Genomic DNA, 1,395 nt, shown 5'->3' with positions numbered 1-1,395 from the left:
GGTTTTATGGTTGTAACTGTAAGAAAAGTCAAACTGCCTTGTTCAGGTTTTATGGTTGTAACTGTAAGAAAAGTCAAACTGCCTTGTTCAGGTTTTATGGTTGTATCTGTAAGAAAAGTCAAACTGCCTTGTTCAGCTTCAAAGTGCCTTTTTAATTACTTTATTTTTCATAAATATTGAGTATGATATCATAAACACTAAACTTAGTTGGACAACACTTTCTATACACACAAAACCCATTAAGATCACTGGTAAAGTCTACTTTGTTTCTGCTCTAACAAAGCTTTATATTAACAGTTAAAAAATTGCAAGATAGCGGTCTTTATTAAGTTTTGTTTGCGAACTATCTAAATATTTTTAATTTACATAAAATATTTAATTTCAATGTTGAGAGGAAAGATTAAGCAGTTCGACTGTCAGTAATTTTTTTTATTTGATTACCAGTGGGTTGATATATATATATATATAGCTGGCCTAACTGTAAGCTTCATAATATCAGAAATATAAAAGAAGATGGTTATTAATCACATAAAATACACGACAAAAATAAACTTTAAAATTCCATATACAAATGTAAACAAATATCAGAAACCTAGAGTAACAAAGTCTTTGACCGGGAAGTTAATGTTTGGCTTGAGTTTTCATTTTCTGGTACACATCTTCATAAAACCTGCAGGTTTGTTTTTTCTTTTCCTGTAACATAAAATAGCACATATTTTAAATCAAATATTGTGATACATGATTGAATTATAAATACAGCGATATCAGAATGTATTAAAAATTATGTAGTGACTTGACTGTTAACTTTTAAACTAGTTTTTCATTAGTTCTATTTTTACATATTTCTTATTACCTCAACCCTGTTCATCATTTCCTGTGTCTTTTTCACAATAGTCTTGAGGTGCTGGATGCATTCTTCCTTAAATGCTGCTAACTCCTGTTCTTTCACCTCAACCCTAAAAACAAAGCATAGGTTAGAAGCTTGTATGTTGTTCTAGTAGTTGTACAAGGTTTAAGTAACAAGTAAAACCAGCTTGTATGTTGTTCTTGTAGTTCTACAAGGTTTAAGTAACAAGTAAAACCAGCTTGTATGTTGTTCTTGTAGTTCTACAAGGTTTAAGTAACAAGTAAAACCAGCTTGTATGATGTTCTTGTAGTTCTCCAAGGTTTAAGTAACAAGTAAAACCAGGTTGTATGTTGTTTTTGTAGTTCTACAAGGTTTAAGTAACAAGTAAAATCAGCTTGTATGATGTTCTTGTAGTTCTACAAGGTTTAAGTAACAAGTAAAACCAGGTTGTATGTTGTTCTTGTAGTTCAACAAGGTTTAAGTAACAAGTAAAACCAGCTTGTATGATGTTCTTGTAGTTCTACAAGGTTTTCAGGTAACAAATAAAA

General features: G+C 30.3%; 1 protein-coding gene across 1 annotated transcript in view; it reads right to left on the bottom strand.

The window, feature by feature from the left end:
* Positions 1-6: 6 nt before the first annotated feature.
* The window catches only part of LOC106475600, a gene marked incomplete at its 5' end in the record, with an annotated part of 6,042 nt that continues 4,653 nt past the window's right edge, over positions 7-1,395 (bottom strand). The window contains 2 exons of the mRNA XM_013936276.2: positions 7-693; positions 854-956. Of these exons, the coding sequence (XP_013791730.1) occupies positions 622-693; positions 854-956 (175 nt within the window). The remainder of the gene's footprint in view (positions 694-853; positions 957-1,395) is intronic.

This window comes from Limulus polyphemus, unplaced genomic scaffold (genome assembly GCF_000517525.1).
Source record: "Limulus polyphemus unplaced genomic scaffold, Limulus_polyphemus-2.1.2 Scaffold8860, whole genome shotgun sequence".
Lineage (NCBI taxonomy): Eukaryota > Metazoa > Arthropoda > Merostomata > Xiphosura > Limulidae > Limulus > Limulus polyphemus.
Note: the sequence above shows the minus strand (reverse complement) of the source record. Positions and strands in the feature narration are given on the sequence as shown.